The sequence below is a fragment of the Pyricularia grisea genome (genome assembly GCF_004355905.1).
Source record: "Pyricularia grisea strain NI907 chromosome Unknown Pyricularia_grisea_NI907_Scaffold_1, whole genome shotgun sequence".
NCBI classification, from domain to species: Eukaryota; Fungi; Ascomycota; class Sordariomycetes; order Magnaporthales; family Pyriculariaceae; genus Pyricularia; species Pyricularia grisea.
The window spans coordinates 3185389-3202886 of NW_022156716.1; the positions used below are offsets into that span (position 1 = coordinate 3185389).

Sequence of the window (17498 nt, forward strand, 5' to 3'; positions counted from 1 at the left end):
TGTTTGGTATTACGCCGCTAATTTTTTGGATTAATCGTTATATGGATTATAAAATTATTTTTAAAGGTAATTTATTATAAAATAATAAATGTTTTTACAAGGGGATTTGGCGTTAATTTAAAAGGTTTTTTTGGGGGTTTTGGTACCGTTTTTAGGCGTTTTTTCCGCCGTAATTAAATTTCCCCTGGATACGTAAATTTGGCCTAATTACCCTATATATCGTTCGGTTATTTTTAATATTTATAATAAAATTTAACGTACGTATTTTTAAAATCGGAATCGCCGTTAGGTAACGTTACCCGTATTATATTTTCGGTAATAAAAATAATTTTATAAAAACCATTCCAATTACCCTTTTCGCGGTATACCAACATTTCGTTATTTAACGCCAACGTACGCGGTAATTTATTTTTTATATTAGGCCCGTTTTTAATAATTAACGCGTCGTTTAATTTCCTTTTTACAATAATTTTTCGGAATTTAATTATAATTTTATTTATTATTTCCGCGCGTTTTGCCTGGATAGGCGTTGGGGGTAAATTTATAATTATTTTTAATATGGTTTTAAAAACTAATAACGTAGGTATTAACCCGTTCGGTCCGGCGGTATTATTAACCGTTTTTACCGTTATTTAAAAGGCAGTTTTTTGTAAATAATCGTTACCGCATTTTGCCCGGATAATCTTATATACCCTCCTTAAAAATATATGGAAATGTTCGATTTTACCTACGGCCCAATATACCTTTATAAAAATTTAATAATATATAATCCCTAAAAGGCGTATTTTTGCGTAAAATTCAATTATACGAAAATTGGGTTTTGGATTAAACGTTAATACGTTTAACGGACCTAAATAGGTATTAATCCAATATTATTTTAATATTTTCTACGTTTTTTTGGTTAATATATTAACCAAAAATTGGGCTAATTAAAATATAATATTCGTATCGATTATATAAAATATTGGCCGTTTATCCAAATATATAATATTAACGATAATTTCGTAATTAAAATTAATATCCTTTTTTAAAGTAAATTTAAAACGTTGCGGTAATTTTCCTTTTTTTTGGCAAAAATGGCATATTTTATTAATTATTTAAATTATTTTAAAATCCGCGTTTTCGTTTATACGTTATAACAAACGTTAAAGTTTATTAATAAAAGGGTATTCAAAACGTTTATAAATTTGCCGCAACTTTTTTTCCGTTAGGAACGTTCCCGTAATTTTAAAATCGGTAAAAAATATAATCCTTTACGCGGTATTATCCAAATAAAACCAAAAATGCCCTTTTTTCCGTTTTACAAATATTCGTTTACCGTTACCGCAAATAATTTCGTTTCGGACGTTATTATAATAAACCTATAATTTATTTATATTTTTTAACAATATTAAAAACGGTATATTTATTTTTATAATATAAAACGTAATTATCCTTATAAAGGTAAATATATCGGTAATTTTTATCGATATTATTACGTTATTTTGGCCAAAACGTATATATATTTTTCCAATACGTTATTGGTTTATATATAAATTTATTTTATATCGTTACAATATTATAAACTGCCTAAATCCTACCGTTAAATATTTAACCGCGCCGGTATTTGGTAAAAAACCTTCCCATTTTATATTAATTTGTATAAATATATAATTTAAACGATTAATTAATTGCGTTATTTCCTATTTTTATATAACGTTAAACTTATATTTAAAAAACTCGTTTATTAAAAATTTTGCACCTTATATTATTATATAATGGTTAATTATTGTTCGTAGACTCGCAGGTCTACTAACAATGCATTGCGTGGTAGACTTAATCAATGGGTGAGAACGTTATACCTCTGCAATTTGGGTATATTCGGTCTGTCTTCTACCTAAGTCGTGCGACTGCATTTGATTATTCACGGCCGGATGAAAAGTCTTTCATGCGGTCCGTGCTCCTTGCTTAGTCACCCAATCGCCGGGGCCGCAGCTCCGGCCCGGCTTTACCTCCTTTCCGCTGCGCGCGCGAGTGAGGCTATTCCAACACTGGCAATTTTTCTTTTTGGGTGCGCGCGCATCGCTTTTATTGTATCCGGCAACAGGTAATGGTTGGGATGTTAAATAAGGAAAATAATGCAAATGGGATGTCGTTTCCAAATAGTCCCGTGACCGCGCGTGTGCGCGCGTGCCTTATTCTCCCGCCGTGAATCACGGCTAGATGCCTCTCATTATCATCCGTTGTGCGCTCAACCAACGACCTGTGAATCACCTTTTGTTGGTCGTGATTGTTGCGCACCTCTTTTGATTACTGGAGGTGATTCGTTCTTTGTTGCTGACGAATCTTTGTTGTAAGGCGCGTGCGATCAGTTAACCGCTCGAGGTGATTCACCTTTTCCCGTCTATATTAACGGCCCTTCCTTCCCTCGATTCGGCCCTCAACTTCTTCCCTCCTCATCCTCACTTTTATCAACTTTCCATCAACAATCGGTCGCACGCTCAGTTCTTCCTCATCATCAACAATCTTCACTTCTCTCTCTCACTCTCTGTCGCCCGCATCTCTCTCTCTCTCTCGATCTTCGTCGTCAACATCTTGCGCGCGCGCACTCGAGATCGTCGTCATGTCTCTCGTCCCTGCTGGCCCTGCTGTTTCGACCGTCGATTCCATCGCCGGTCCCGTTGTCGTGCGCAGGACCCAGAATGAGATCTGGATCACTTTGCCCACTGCGTCCGCAAATAATCGTGCTTTCTTCCGCAACCTGGCCATCAATGTAAATATTCCCTGACTCTCTTTTCTTATCGCGCGCTAAAGCTAACGTCACGTCTTATAGGATTCTGAACGCGCGCTCGCCGCTTTGCCGTCGCGCGACATCGAGATCAAGGTCTCTACTGGCTCGGCTGAGGAAATCCGGCACCTGTTTGCGACCATCATTCGTCGCGAGAGCTACTTCCGCGCTGTTCTGATCCAGTCGCGCGGACGCACCGCTGTCCGTTGTCCCTCCAAGTGTGGCAACCCCAATGCCTCTCCCAAGTTCCGGCATTGCGTGCGCCTCCCTCCTTACCACAACGGTGCTTGTGCTGAGTGCGTCTGGCAAAGCCGTGCTGCTCAATGCTCGCACCACCACGCCGGCAATGTCCCTCCGGCCGAGTCTGATGGCGGTAGCTCGCACGGCGGCTCGCACCATGGCGGTTCTCAGCACGGCGGTTCTCAGCATGGCGGTTCTCAACATGGTGGTCGCGCGCTGGGTTCGGCTGGCATGCCTATCTTTTTGGAGTAACTGTCGCGCGCGTGCGACATTCCTATACTGGGGAATCGGGGTTTGGTTCTTTTCTTTTTAATGGGGTTTTCCGCTTGTTTTTGTTTCGCGCGCCTGCGTGCGCTGGGTTTTCCTCTTTAATGGGTTTTCTGCTTGTTTTTGTTGCGCGCGCCCGCGTGCGCTGGATTTTTCTTTTTCGATAAATACAAAGGATTATACACTCTTTCTCGTTCACCTCCCTTTTGTGTTGTGATGTGATTATGTTGTTACCCAGTCGTGCGCCTTTCGACGTAACCTTCGATCCTAACCGTTGCTTTGTTGGTCGAGATCAGCTTGGTGAGTGCATCGTTGGGATCCTTCTTTGTCATGGCATCTGCTGGGTTATCGTGTCCGTCTATCCAGCAGATCTCTGTTATCTCCCTTGCTTCGTACGACTCGCGCAACGACATTACATCTATCATCAGCCTTTTCTCTGTCGTGCTACCTAGTTTCACTAAACAGTCGTACAAGGACTTGGAATCTGTGCAAACGATAGTTTGGATATGTGGTTGTCCCAAAGCATTTGCGATGCGTGCGATCGTTGTTGAAAGGACAAAACCATGGTCGAATCCTGTGGACATACCATATAACTCGCTTGCTAACACACTTCTTGTCACCCTTTTGCATTTGGTAGAGGACCAGTGCACGATATTCCCCTGTAGTTGGAATTGTTCCTTGCTGCGCGCGATCTCTTCCCCCAACACAATAACATAACCTAGCTGTGAGGTCATGTCCTTGTTATTGGCGAACGATCCATCCGTAAAAATGTACAGCTTCGCGCGCTCCAGGTTGATGGGCAGGTACACAAGCCCCCTGTTCGGGTTTTCCATCTGCCATGCTAACCGCTTGTTTAAAGCGGTTATCGCCTCTTTGGTTGGCTGTTGGCTGCTTTGTGCTGCCACTGACAAGTCGTACGCAGCCTCTGGTTGGCAGATAGTAGCGATGTATGCTCCTCTGGCTCGTTGCGCGATGAATTGTTGTGCTGCGTCTGGTGCCTTGTGGTCGATTAGTTTTAGCTGCGCTAGTTGCCCTTTTTGGGTGATGTGCACGCTCTTTTCCTGCAGTTGGATTTTGCATCCGTTAAATTCCAAATGGTTGTCGTGCGTAAGGAATTGTTTCTCCTTTGCCTGGAATCCTGCTGCGTGCAACTTCTCCTCCTCCAGGTTTGAAAAACTCGGAGTTGCAACTGTAAGCGTGTCGTCTGTCTGCATACCCGTAATACCAAAACAGTCTGGTTCCCCTATTGTATGCAGTAAACATGGGTCGTACGTCGATGGCCTCATTCCTAAGGCGTTGCGGTGGTGCGCGTGGTATGTCTTCCACCAATATGTTCCCGACTCCGCTAATCCATACAACGACTTTTTAATCCATAGCACCGTGTCAGGTGGGTAGCGATGGCGAATCTCCTTTGGTAGCTGTGCGATAATCGTGCGCTGCAGGAAATCCTCGGATTGCACATATGCTTGTGTGATATCCCGCAGTTCGAACCTCATGTCTAATCGCGCGATTAACCCGGCTCCGATCGCCAGTAGCAACCTTTGGCTCATACGTTGGATGGTTGGTGCTTGCGTCAACAGTTCTTCCTTTTCTGGGTCATTATAACCTTGTAGCACCATCCTGGATTTCTCATATGGTTGCGCGGAGGTCTGTCCTTTAATTTCTCGCACTAGCCTTGTCTTCCACAGCCGGCCATTATGGAGAGTCGGACTATATTTTATCATCTCGATCGCACCCTTTGCTATCAGGCTATTAATCTCCTGGTCGTCTGACGTTTCGAACGGCGGTCCGGGTGTGTTGATTTTGCCTTTGGCTCGTAGTGCGATAGCTAGGTCCCACGCTGTTTTCTCTTTTTCTGTGACGTACGCATCTCCTTGCAGTAATTGGATCACAAGTTTCTCCTTTTGCAAAGCTCGATCTAGGTCTGCTTGTGTCCATGGCCTGTCGTGCGCGTCCAGGTCCGGGTCGGGTTGGTCTTGCGTCTTATCCCGGTCCGGGTCAGCTTGGTCCTTGGTCGTCGTCCTGTCTAGGTCGTGCGGTTCCTGTGTTTCGGCTGGGTCGCGGTGGAACGGTTTGCAATGTGTCGTGCGGAAGGTCTTTGGAGTGTTGTTAATGGTTACCGTGGTATTCGTCTGATCCACAGCTTGAATCTGGTATGGTCCTTGCCATCCTTTACCCTCTCTCCACACTAACACTTCGCTCCCAATCGTGCTTTCCAACATTTCTTGCGCGCGCGGTCCGTTTCTTGTGTTAAGCGCGCGGCTGATAGCTATTTCCGCACGATGTTTGGCCAATGCCTTCCTTGCCTTTGACATCGCCATCGCGCGTTGCGCGATAGTTGCTGATGGTGCAGAATCTTCGTTAATCCTGGGGTACGCTCCGAATACTAGCAAGGTTGGAACTAGTCCGTTTGGTCCAGCCGTGTCGTTTAGTGCTTTAACTGTCATTTGCAGGATGGTTTCTTTATCCGCACTACCCTTTAACTCCTGGGATAGGATGTCGAACGCACGCCTTAACGGGGCATGCGCGCGTTCTACCTTTCCTAATGCCCAATGTGCTTCCACAGGCATCTCTTTGCACGCAGCTCCTACTATCCTGGCGTTGCTGTGGAACTCCTCTGATGCAAAGTTCTTCCCTGGGTCGTGCGTAATAACATCTGGTGGACCGAGGTAAACATGGATCCAAATCCTGCATAGTGCGTTCCAAGTCGTGTGTGCCGACATATCCTTCAGGAATGTTGCAGCTTGGAATCCCGTCGCACTATCGATAACGTGTAGTACTGGCTTGCCATCCAGCCATAGTACGTCCACGATAATCTCATAGTTAAACTCGCACTCGTCCTTAATGGAGAATTTGAATCGTTGGGGAGCTGGGTCGTGCGTCTGGCATTGGTGGCAAATCTTGGTTATTTTCTCCAATATATCTTGTCGCACTTCTCGGTGGCCTGCTTCGTGTAGGAGTTTATATAACCTTTCCGTGCGAGGGTGTCCAAACCTCCTATGCAGCCTTCGAAGTTCTTGCTCAGTAAAGAATGTTGCCGCCTCCGTGCGACTAACATTGAAAAATGGGTGTCCCCATTTCCTCACCACTGGTATCCTGATGCCATCCTTGCGCACGATAACGTTTTTAACATTGTTAAAATACGCCTTCATTTTGTCTGCGTCGTGCAAACAAAAGAGGAATGGTGTTTGTGCGTTTAGGACGTGGTAGGTAATGGTTCCCAGTGCGTTTTCCATGGTCATTGTGCCGATAGCCTGTTCTGCCTTGCCTCCTCCGAATCGCACTTCCGTCGATCCCGGTGTCCAATCTATACGCGCGCGCGGGTTTTCTCTCAGGTATGCTAACACCTGGCACTTTCCTACTGTGGACACACGCGCGGCTCCTGTATCCCATAGCTCTCCTTGATATGTCGTGCTATATTGGTTATGTAACACGAATTGATCCGCTTGCTGTTTGGGCTTTACAGAATACACATCTTCTCCTGTCGCGCGATGGAGGTATGCTTGGCTTTGGAGAAATTGTGCGATCTGGTACTTTTCGTCTTCATTCTCCTCCTCGTCGTCAGCCTCGCTGGTGTCGTCGTGCGGCTGAGGTCTGCTTGCCTCCCAATTGGTAAGGAATTGGTCAAAGTCCTCGTGTTCCTCCCCCAAGGTATCGCACGCTTGGTGGTATCTTTGGCGTGCGCTCTCCTTTTCTTCCTTGGTGTGCTTCCAGGATTTGCAGCCTTGCTTCTTGCATACGAAGCAATAGTCTGCCCTTTTATCCTGGAGTGTGGTTGGACTTGCATGCGTGCGCATGCCATTCCTTGGCCCTGGTGATCTTGTATTGCCTCTGGGGATAAGGTTGGGTTTCCATTTTGGTGCGTGCGCGCGCCCTGGCCTTGGGTCTTGCTGGTTACGGTGGTATCTCCTGTCAGTGAAATGGGCATCGTGCGCCTTTTCCTGCAGTAGGTGTTGTCTTCCAGCTCTATCTTGTGCCACTTGTAGTGACGCGCGCAGGTCAGAGAATAGTGCTTCGCATGTTCCCTTCTGGACCATTAATGCACTTTCAAACTCGGGCACTCCTCGGCAGGCTCGCACCACTGCCGTGTGCAGTTGGCGTTCCCCTTGGTACTCGTCTCCGAGTGCTCGTTGCACGAGTCTTAGCTTGTCCAGTAATAATTCCAGTACTTCTTGGGCGCCTTTGTCTGTATTATCTTGTCTCATACGCGCGAAGGTGGTTGCCGTCCAATCTGTATAATATTGCGCATGGTTCAACTCGGTGTTAAAGTGCTTGTCCAGCATGGTGTACATTTCATCCCATCGCATGCCTAACCATGAGAAATTGGTCCAATAGTCGCGCGCGCGGTCTGCCAAAATCTCAGGGAAAACTGCATGATATTGGTTTACCGAGATTCCTCGCCTATCGCACGTCTGGACGAAAATCTTAGTTCTATCCAGGAGTATGTCGTACGGCCTTCCCGTATAATTATCTGCCTGCTTCCATGTCTTAATAAAGCGGTCTGCAACTATAGGGTCTATGGGCTCGCTTGGTACGGGTCGCACGGGTGGTAATTCGTACTTTGGTACTCCTGGCCCTTCACTGGTCGCGCGATGAGCGTAGGTCGCGTTTCGGCCCCTTTCCGGGTCAAACTGCGGGTATGTTTGCACTTCCCGTGTTAACCTGCTTCCGGGCATGGCTGTTGTGCCTCTTCCTGGTTCGTGCGCATAAGCAATACCTGGATTCGGCCCTGGGTAAGGTATGCTTTGTGCGCGTTGCGGCTCTGCGGGTGGACTTTGGTATCCGTTGTGTTCCACAGACTGGAGCACAACTTGCGGTGTTGTGGGCATCGCGCGTTGGCCTTCTCCCGCTTGTTCCTCCTCATCCTGGAGGAATCGCACGAGTTTATCGTTGATTCTCCTTCCTTGTAAAGGTCCGCACACTTCTTCTAACAAATCGACGTATGCCTTGCGGATCTCGCGCGATACTTGGTCGAACTGGTAACTTGTCCATCCCTCAAGCTCTTCTTGGAAGCGTTCGCGCAACCGTTGCTTTGGGGTTGTTCTCCCCGCTGCTTGTGCCTTGCGCACGCTGATTACTGCTTCATAGTATGACTGCATGAAGTATGTAGATGCCACTTTTGGTTCCAGTGGTTGCGTGAGGTCGGGTGGTGGTTGATCCCAGGCGTGCGGATCGATATATCTTAGCCATTGTGTATCGCTGATCCCGCTCGTTTCGATCATTTTCATCCAGGCTGGCGTGCGCAGCAACCTAGCGATAGGTAGCTGTTGTTCCTCGAGTTCGTGGTGATCCTCGTCGCGCGTCTCTGGTGTGTTGCTTGTTGATGCCATCTTTGCAATGGTTGGTTGCTTGGATAGAAGCTAAATAGTCTTCGCACGACAGCGTGCAATCTAGTTCTTTAGTACAAGGGCGCTAGATTCGTCCGGTCCTTAGATCTCTGGTTTTTCCAATGGGAAAGCATCCAATCTAAATCTCGGGCAGTAGCATAAACCGGACTCCGGCGTTTAAACAACCAATGGGTTGGGCCTTCGTGCGCGCGGCTTATCTCTTCACGTAGCCAATCTGTGAGCGTCGTACGACTGGTTGCCGTACTTCTACTCACTGATCAGTGTTCGTAGACTCGCAGGTCTACTAACAATGCATTGCGTGGTAGACTTAATCAATGGGTGAGAACGTTATACCTCTGCAATTTGGGTATATTCGGTCTGTCTTCTACCTAAGTCGTGCGACTGCATTTGATTATTCACGGCCGGATGAAAAGTCTTTCATGCGGTCCGTGCTCCTTGCTTAGTCACCCAATCGCCGGGGCCGCAGCTCCGGCCCGGCTTTACCTCCTTTCCGCTGCGCGCGCGAGTGAGGCTATTCCAACAATTATAATAGGTTTTTCGTTTACAAATTTTATTAAATAATTTTTTAATATTTTTAAATTATTATTGCCCAAATTTTCGTCAAATCCCTCCGCGGTTTATAAAAACGTTTTATAATTTCATATATTTTGGCCATAATTTTTTTATTCGCGTTTCCAACGTTCTTTTTTAACGCGTTATTTCTTTTTAATATATTTTCATAATTTGCAATTTTCTTTTTTATAAATATAATACCTTCCCTTTTTTTATACTTTTTTTCCTTAAAATCTAATCTTTAATTTCGTTCGAACTTTTAAACCCAATTATTTACGGTATAATAGCCGTTCGTTTTAAATTATTATTTGGTATTTGCGATTAATTAAATATTAACCGCTAATCTATAGCTTATTTTCGATAATTATAAACCGGCGTAATTAATTATAAAACTTTTCGTACGATTTTTTCCTCGTATTTATAAATATTAATTTTAATTTTGGTATTTTTTATATAATTTGTATTATATTATTAACAAATTAATATTTAAATTAATAATTTAATTTTATAATTTTTTAATACCGTTATAATTTATCGAAAAAAAATTCCAAAATTTATTTTGGGGTTTTATTTATATTTTCGGGTTTATTTTTCACAAAATAAAACGTAATCGAATTCCAATTTAAATGGTATTATTAGCGGATAAAATCGGTATTAAACCTTTTTTTTAAACGCAAATATATATTCCTAAAAATTTTATCCTTATTTATATATATTCGGAAATAATTATTAATTTTTCCTTTTAAAATTTACGAAAATACGGCGTATATTTGGAAAATTTCGATTTATATTATTTAGCAAATATTTATAAAATTAAATACTTTTTTATCCAAAAAATCGTATAAATTTTTTAAATAATTATTATCCTTTTCTTAAATTTGTAAAAAAATTTTTAACGTGGTAAACGGAAATATTTAATTGGATATTTAAATAAATAATAAACGTTTATATATAATAATATTTTATATTATAATAAAGCGATTATACGTTTGGAAGGTTTCGTACGTAATTAATTGTTTTTTTTAAATATTTGCCCGTTTATTCCAAAAATCTTTTTTATATTTTTCGTTAAACGGCTTTATATTACCAAACGGTTATTTTCCGGGAACGGTAAATAGGTGGTAGGTATAATTATATTATATATTGGGTAATAACCGTAATTTTAAATCGGGCCCCTAAAAATTTACCCTAAACGTAAAATATACGGGCTATAAATTGGTAAATAATAAAATATAATTTTTTATTTTTTTAATTAAAGGTTCGTTAAAATTACGGTTTTACGTGGTTACCGTTTACGGCTTTTTTTTTGCAAATTTTATAATATTTATTAATTTTCGGCCTATTTTTCCGTATTTTCGATTTGGTATTATAATTTTATAATTTTATAAATAATCCTTTAAAATTCGTATAAACCTTTTATTATATTTATTAAAATCCTTTTTTTTCCAGCCTTTAAATTCTTCGATATAATATTTTAATAACCGGTTATTTTTTTTAAATATTATAAATTTTTCGAAATTGTAAATTATTTTAATAATTTATACGTTTTTTTACGCAATTATTATTTAATTTGGGTATTTGGATAAATTTCCCAACCCGGCTTTTAACGTTTTTATATCGATTTTTTTTTAATTATTGGAACGGATTTCCAATTTTTTAAATATACGATTTAAAAATTCGTTTTCGTTAAAATTTTCGAATATTTTCGGTATTGTAAATAATATAGGCGGTATACCTGGATTTATCGTATTAATATCCGACATAACGCCGTTTTTCGTTTAAAATAACGGTTCGGAATAAAAGTTTGGCTAACGGTATAACCCGGGTGGTAAAAGTTTTAAAAAATTTAAACTATAACGATTTAACCGGTATTTTTAAAAATTTACGTAATAATAATTTACAAATTTTAAACGCGTTAATATACGGTATTTATAACTATTATAATATTTTTCGTTATTAACCCCAAATATAACGTTGGTTAAAGGAATTAACAATTTAAATACCTTTATTTAGCTTATTTGTATTGCTTATATTAACAATACTAATTAGTGTTAATAGGAATAAAATAATCGCTGCGATCGGTAAAAACGATATAATAAATAAACGGTATTTTTATGCATGCTAACTATCGTTTTGTAACTATTTACAATCCTGTAAAGATCCGTTAAAATCTCTGCTACGTGTTCTAAGATTACGTGTTACCACACGTGATCTACCCACACGCATGTCTGCCCGCGAACAAACAATAATAATATTTCTATTTCTATAAAGAAACCGAGTCGTGGAAGGTTCTAAATAATATTCGTATAATAATGTATAACGCCTAGGGTTGCTAGTCATTATTTAATTATATGAAGTAACAAACAAGGTTAACCGTCGGTGGCATACTTGGAAATAATTATTTTGGCAATTAAATGCGTTATGCCGTCAATCAAACCAATTAGATTAAAATACACCAGCTTCACCAAATTTTTTCATGGTTAATTGAAAAATTTATTTTTAATTTGACGTTAATTCAGTTTTAGTAATTTGGAAGCAGCACCCAAGGCCGGTAAACCGAAGGCAAATAATTCGAGGTCGTGGTGGTTGGTGAAAATTTGTATATCAAGGTAGACAAATTCCCATCATCACGAACCCTTGGGTTATGCAAACCACCTAACCTTTCACCTTCGTTTATTTGCTGGTTTTATTCCTTCGTTTATCATTGGAGATTTTTTTTGACCGAGGTAAAAAAAAAAAAAAAAAAAAAAAAAAAAAAGACTTTGTCACAACACCAGATCTACTTTCCATACGATTTTTGCCATGCAAATTTCAATCCCAGCCATCCTTCTTGTTTTAGCCTCGGGGCTCGACCTTACAAAAGCCAAAAACCATAAACACCTCAGCTGTGTTAGTGATATAACGGTGAACGACTTCACCGGCTTAGTTGAAAGTACAATCAACGCGACTGCCACACAATGCTCTTGCGAGGCTGTGAAAGCCGATGGACAATGCAACGATTGTGAATATGATGGACATCGCAAATCTCACGAAGTCTGCGAATCCAAGGATAAGAATCTCGACGGCGATCAATACAATACCGCTTGTCAGAAATGCGGAGGAATTTCGTCGCTGCCCCTTGGATCACCAAGATCTTGGCTTTTGTAGACCTTGGTAGACCTTGAACCGACTCCCGGCCAGTCGGACAGGTGGTGTGGATGGTAAAAAACTGAGCGGGATTTTTCAAGGCGCAATTAGAACTCGGGCGGTTTGTTCCCTTTTGCCTTTAAATAGTTATAAATTTATCGAAAACTCCCTTCTGTTGTGTACAAGCCTACAAGTCCTTCCACTCCGTCCTTCCGAGGCGAATGATGTCTGCCGGCTCCAGAATCCAGTACTTAGACGGTGCCTTGCCTTGCTCGGCCTGCACCGCTGCGGCGACAGCAGCCCTGGCGATGACGTCGGCATCCTGCGCCATGAAGTCCCTGGCCGCCATAGAGAGCTTTCCCACCCCGTTGAAGAGGCCCTGGAACAGGCCCTCGGCGGTGCGGCTCTCCTCCCGCTGTCCCATGATGAGGCCGGGCCTCACAATGACGGCCTGATCGAAATCGAGCTCCTTGATGGTGTCCTCGACCCCGATCTTCATCTGCGAGTAGGGTGCGCGTGCGGCCAACATGCTGCGGGCGCCGGCCGAGGAGATGAAGACAAAGGTCTTGGCGCCGGCCTTCTTGGCGGCCCTTGCGATCTCCACGTTGAGGTCGTGGTCGATCTTGCGCTGGTTCTCGATGCCGCCCGCCGCGGCCCGCGTGGTCCCGACGGCCGAGTACACCGTCGTCGCCGGCGGCTGCAGCTCCGCCAGCTTGGCCGCCCACTGCTCGGTCGAGGGCTCGACCGTCGCGTGGAGCTTGGCACCCTCGGCCTTGGGCTGGCGGCGCGAGACCGTGTGCACTGTGCCGGTGGTGCTTTTGCCTGCGAGCAGCGTGCTCAGAATGTTCGACCCGACCAAGCCGGTGCAGCCGAAGACTACCGCAACTGGGGATGCGGACGCCATTTGATTTCCCGGTATTGTGGTTACGGTTACAGCAAGATTGAATAAGTTCAGGTATTCGTTTCGTAACAGTTTGTTATTGTCTACCTAGGTAGGTAAGGTAGGTAGCATCTACCATGGACGTGGTTGCCAGGATGAATGACGTAAAGTAACTTTCCGTCGTCGCATATTCAGATTTGGATCTAGCTAGGTCCCTTGACTTCTTGGTGGTCGTAGGACCCGCCCGCTAAAAAGTCCTCAGAGGCGAAAGTTAGTAGTCTAAAGTATCACCTATACGTTTGGACTTGAAATCTATACTTGCCTTAGTTTGTGGGTTGCTTCACCGCGGAAAAGAGTGCAATTTTTCCAGACAAGTAAACTTAACCTTTTACAGTCGCATCTGCTGAAATGGTTTACCAAGACTTTTGACTGGTTTTCTTTGCTTACTCTGGGTGTACCTGAGATGCGTTACACAGCGCATTCGGATAAGTGGCGGCAATTGGAGAAAGACCCTTGCGAAGTCGCAAAAGGTGGATCCCATCTGAACCTAAGGAAACGTCACGGTCCTGCGGCCTGGAGCTATCAGAGCCTTTTTGACAAACTTCCACAAAAGCCACCGCGTGACAACAGATCAAACAAACTGACCATAGTACAAATACAAACAGAATCGGCTTCTTAACCTTGGGAAACTCAGAATCCGTTTAGCTCAAGGAGCACGACTCAACCACCATGTCGACTCAATACGAAGGTATGCCAACCTAAGCATGTTTGGCGCGGGGTACAGAGCAGCAAACCGCAAAGCAAGCTACCCATACGCAAGATGAAGATGTCTTTTCTAACAACTGAACAATAACACTCCGGATGCACGATAGTCGAGCACAACATCAAGCCGACCGAAGCGCCTCGGCGCCGGCGGCAGCCCGACATGTCCACCTTTACCGCACACATGCACCAAATCAGGCCAGACGAGGGCGCGGGAAGCTCTCACAACAACCCGCACGCAATGCCCACGCCGAATGACCTATCGACCAGCTTCCGTCTCGTACAGGACCAACTCGGCACCCTCGCATCCTCGGCGCCGAGCTCCGACAACCTTGATTTCCTGCGCGGGCTGATGGAGCTGCTCGATGTGGACATTGCAAATCCACCTTACGAGGAGGAGGGCGTCACGCAGCAATTTCTCGATAGTCTCGACAGGGTCCCGAGGAAGCAGCTCAAAAAGACCGACTCGTGCGCCATCTGCGCCGAGCCGCACCTCGATGATCCTTACTGCCTCGTCGTCGAGCTGCCTTGCCATGCTTCACATAGATTCGACCTAGAGTGCGTGTCGCCGTGGTTGCTGACCAAAGGAACGTGTCCGATGTGCAGGAAGAATCTTGCCAAAAAGAAGGCACCGGAACCGAAGGATGAGGAAGAAGGAGAGGACTATGATGACTTTTATGGCTAGTCGTCATGTTGAAAATCTTTTTGATCTATTTAGCACTGGCTTCTCAACTATGACATACCCACCTGTTACTCTCCTTTCGACACCAGTTGCTGTTCGACACAAGTCTTGCACGCAATCGTCTGTTTTTGATGCAAGTATATGCTAGTCTATGATATGCCATCCTGTTCAACTGACGTGCGCTCCTGATATGGTACATGGCTGCTGATGCCTTCAATTAACTTTTGACGTTTCCCCTGCCCTTGCAGCCCCAAGAATCACTTGCGACCTCCTCCTCCGCTAGCTTTTTGTTTCTGCTGGCCAGACGTCTTGTTCTCCTGCGGCTTGGTTGCCGAGATGTCCTTGTTTGCTGGGCTGGCATCAAGATTGTCTCCTCCGGCCTTCTTTTCGGTTTCGGGACTGGTCTTGTCGGGGTTGAATGCGGCATCCGTCTTGGCTGTCTCGTTGTCGCCGCCCTCGCTCTTGGAGTACTCCTGTGCACGCGGCTTCAGGGACTCGCGGTCCTGGTCATCCTTGTACGGCATGCGCATGGCTGCCGCACCGTGGAGCTGCCGCGTCGAGCTGCGGACGACACTGGCGGCGCCCCAGGTAATGAGGCGGACTGGTGTTTGTCGGAAAGCTGACATTATGGCTGGATTGATTGATTTTGAGTACGTTTTAGGTGATTGATCAAGATAAAAGAGATCTGGGTGCTCAAATCAAGTTTCTATTTGAGTCTGTGTTATGTTGAATGCGGTGCATCAGGATGATTGCGTACCGTCTGCTGTGCTTGGACAAGCATCGCAAGCCAGAGCTTTTGATTATTCCAATGACGTCATGATTACTGCTCTGCAACACGCAAATACGTAGGCTATTCATTAGTGATTCACGGTTACCTCAATAAGTTAGGCGAGGAAATGGATGCACTATTGCCCCCCGCTCGGGAGTGCTGTAATTGAGATTTGGATAGACTGTGAGCGGCACTTGTTCAACCCTTAAGGCGCTGGAAGGGTATGGTGACATGATCTCAACTTTGCTGCATGTATTTCGCAGATTCAGCTCCAACATTTTTGCTAAGCGAACTTGCTGACCTCCATTGCTATCAACAGCTAGGATGTCAACATCCAATTGAAACTGGTTGATGCAAGCCGTCCATTTCTTTCCATGTTGATGGGCCCTGGCCCGGCTCTGTAGAGAGTATTTCAACCCCTGAATTGGATTGTGATACAGACAATATACCTTACTGATTGAGCAACCAAGCAGCAAGGCGATTGGCAGTTCATTCGCTTCACCACAACCATCTCTGTTGGATTTAATCCTATCGGGTTAGCCTAATCTTGCCTACCTACCTGGTAAAGTACCTTAGTGGTTATAATCCCCACACGTTACGGAAATGTTCGAGAAAGAATGGCGACCCATATCACGTACTCCGTTCCCGACCAGACCAACAGCTAGCTAGCTTACCTGCCGTGCGGACTAGGTACGGAGTAGCTCGTCGATATCGGCCCCGTAGGTTATGTAGATGTTCAGGTACCGAACAAAAAAAAAAAAAAAAAAAAAAAAAAAAAAAAGACGAAACAAAGTGTCAACAAACATTTTGTTTGGGTAATCTCTCTCGTGAGTCGTGACGCATGGAAACCTTCTGGAAAATGATGATCGACCATTCCAAAGGAGGCTATGAACCTTCCCTGCCTTCCTTGTCACTTGTCGCAAATCTCTCCTTCAGAAAGTGTATTGATTTTTTCCCGCTCAACCCTTGTAACGTTTTCGTATCGTATGGTGCTGTCAAATTTTCTTTGCCCGTTTTTTTTTTTTCTCATTTCTCCTTTTTTTATTGTTACTTGTGGTCGTTCATCCAGCTGATGAAGATGGACAACATGTTACTTTTTGCCCAAGGCGTATACGAGGCGCCGCCCCGGGGGAGAACACGACCACAGCTGGGGTGTGTACCCTACTACCGTACCCGGTCAAGCCGGTACAACCGTACAATTCTGCGTACATTTTTACTTTTGCCCACTACGGGATCCTGGAACCGTGGTCAACCATTGATTGGGACTATTTCCCGTAAACTGTTATTCGTCTCTTTTGTCTGGTAGGCGCGGCGTGTGTTGAGGTTACAATCAACCGACTGCAATCAAGCAATCGTACGTACTTGTGCTTCCATGTTAATCTGTCCGTCTGTTGTCCCTGCGCCCGCTGTCGCGCGACTGGCACGTGGGATGCAAGGGTGGTGTTTTATAACGCTTACCGGTAGCGGTAGATTTTCATGTTGAGGTTGATTGGAATTCCTTAATAATTTAATCGTCGGGACTGGTGTGCACTGCATATATTCTAGTTCCAGATCTAGATCTAGCACAAGACTTTGCAAGTCTATACGGATATAATGTCGGTCACCCTTCTGAATCGCAAGAATTCAAGCCCACCAACTGACATAAGAAGCGTTGCTCGAGGTTCTAGACCTAGACCCCAGACTCACATTTATTAACCTCTCAGGGTGGATATTAATACATTTCAACACATCCGTAGTACCCAATGTACCTTGCCTCATTCGTGTATAAGGGTTACCATACACGTCAAGTGTGATGCAGGCCAAAGTTGCATATGCGGATGCTTGAACTTTGTGCTGACAGACACTTTTTTGTATTCAGGATCTAGGCTAGCCCTTAACGGTGATGACCTCTTTGAGACACCGGCTAAGAAAAATAGATTCCGCTCATAATCGGCAGCACGGAAGCTTATACATAAAAAGCGAAGGCAAGTAGGTGTTGAACCTAGGTTAAAACTAAAGGGAGTCGGGCGATGTCGTTGTGGTGTGATGCGATGTCGACGTGCAAGGATATGATGGGATAACCAAAATTTAAAAAAAAAAAAAAAAATAATTAAAAAAAAAAAAAA

General features: G+C 44.0%; 4 protein-coding genes across 4 annotated transcripts; 1 reads left to right on the forward strand and 3 right to left on the reverse strand.

Annotated features, from left to right (window-relative positions):
• Nucleotides 1-12487: 12487 nt before the first annotated feature.
• On the reverse strand, nt 12488-13204 carry PgNI_00934 (uncharacterized protein; the record flags this gene model as incomplete). The annotated part of the gene is made up of 1 exon (XM_031121011.1): nt 12488-13204. One exon carries the CDS (start codon nt 13202-13204, stop codon nt 12488-12490), a length of 717 nt encoding a protein of 238 aa, XP_030986853.1.
• A 584-nt stretch (nt 13205-13788) lies between these two features.
• PgNI_00935 (uncharacterized protein) lies at nt 13789-14822 on the forward strand. The gene is made up of 2 exons (XM_031121012.1): nt 13789-13928; nt 14053-14822. Exons 1-2 carry the CDS (start codon nt 13910-13912, stop codon nt 14625-14627), a joined length of 594 nt encoding a protein of 197 aa, XP_030986852.1. The 5' UTR covers nt 13789-13909; the 3' UTR covers nt 14628-14822.
• Nucleotides 14823-14881: 59 nt separating this feature from the next.
• On the reverse strand, nt 14882-15250 carry PgNI_00936 (uncharacterized protein; the record flags this gene model as incomplete). Its single annotated transcript, XM_031121013.1, has 1 exon — nt 14882-15250. The coding sequence occupies one exon, from the start codon at nt 15248-15250 to the stop codon at nt 14882-14884; it is 369 nt and encodes a 122-aa protein (XP_030987882.1).
• Nucleotides 15251-16460: 1210 nt separating this feature from the next.
• Nucleotides 16461-16907, reverse strand: PgNI_00937 (uncharacterized protein; the record flags this gene model as incomplete). The annotated part of the gene is made up of 2 exons (XM_031121014.1): nt 16852-16907; nt 16461-16754 (listed from the first exon to the last, which is right to left on the reverse strand). A coding segment is annotated over exon 2 (144 nt), but the record flags the coding sequence as incomplete, so codon positions are not given.
• Nucleotides 16908-17498: the final 591 nt, after the last annotated feature.